Raw genomic sequence first — 306 nt, forward strand, 5'->3', positions numbered from 1 at the left:
CTCGGCCCGGCTCGGCCCGGTTCGGCCCGGTTCGGGCCCAGGCTCACCTCGGTGGCCTGCTGCCTCCTCAGGGCCACCTGGGCCGCCATGACGCGCTGCCGCTCCACCACCAGCAGGCAGTTGGCGCACTGACAGTCCCGCCAGCGGCAGAACCGTTTGTGGCCCTTCAGGCACGAGACCACCCCGTGGTTCCGGCACCGCGCGCACTTCGGGGTCCGGCTCAGCTTCCTCTGGTCCCCGGAGCTCAGGCCTCCGGGACCCGGCGGCTCCTCGCTCCTGCTCCCGTCCCGGTCCCGGTCCCGGTCC

General features: G+C 74.2%; 1 protein-coding gene across 1 annotated transcript; it reads right to left on the minus strand.

The window, feature by feature from the left end:
* Position 1: 1 nt before the first annotated feature.
* On the minus strand, positions 2–306 carry LOC106512840 (doublesex- and mab-3-related transcription factor 2; the record flags this gene model as incomplete). Its single annotated transcript, XM_014001360.1, is given in 1 exon segment — positions 2–306. A coding segment is annotated over 1 exon segment (305 nt), but the record flags the coding sequence as incomplete, so codon positions are not given.

This window comes from Austrofundulus limnaeus, unplaced genomic scaffold, assembly GCF_001266775.1.
Source record: "Austrofundulus limnaeus strain Quisiro unplaced genomic scaffold, Austrofundulus_limnaeus-1.0 Scaffold18604, whole genome shotgun sequence".
In the NCBI taxonomy this organism is placed as follows: Eukaryota; Metazoa; Chordata; class Actinopteri; order Cyprinodontiformes; family Rivulidae; genus Austrofundulus; species Austrofundulus limnaeus.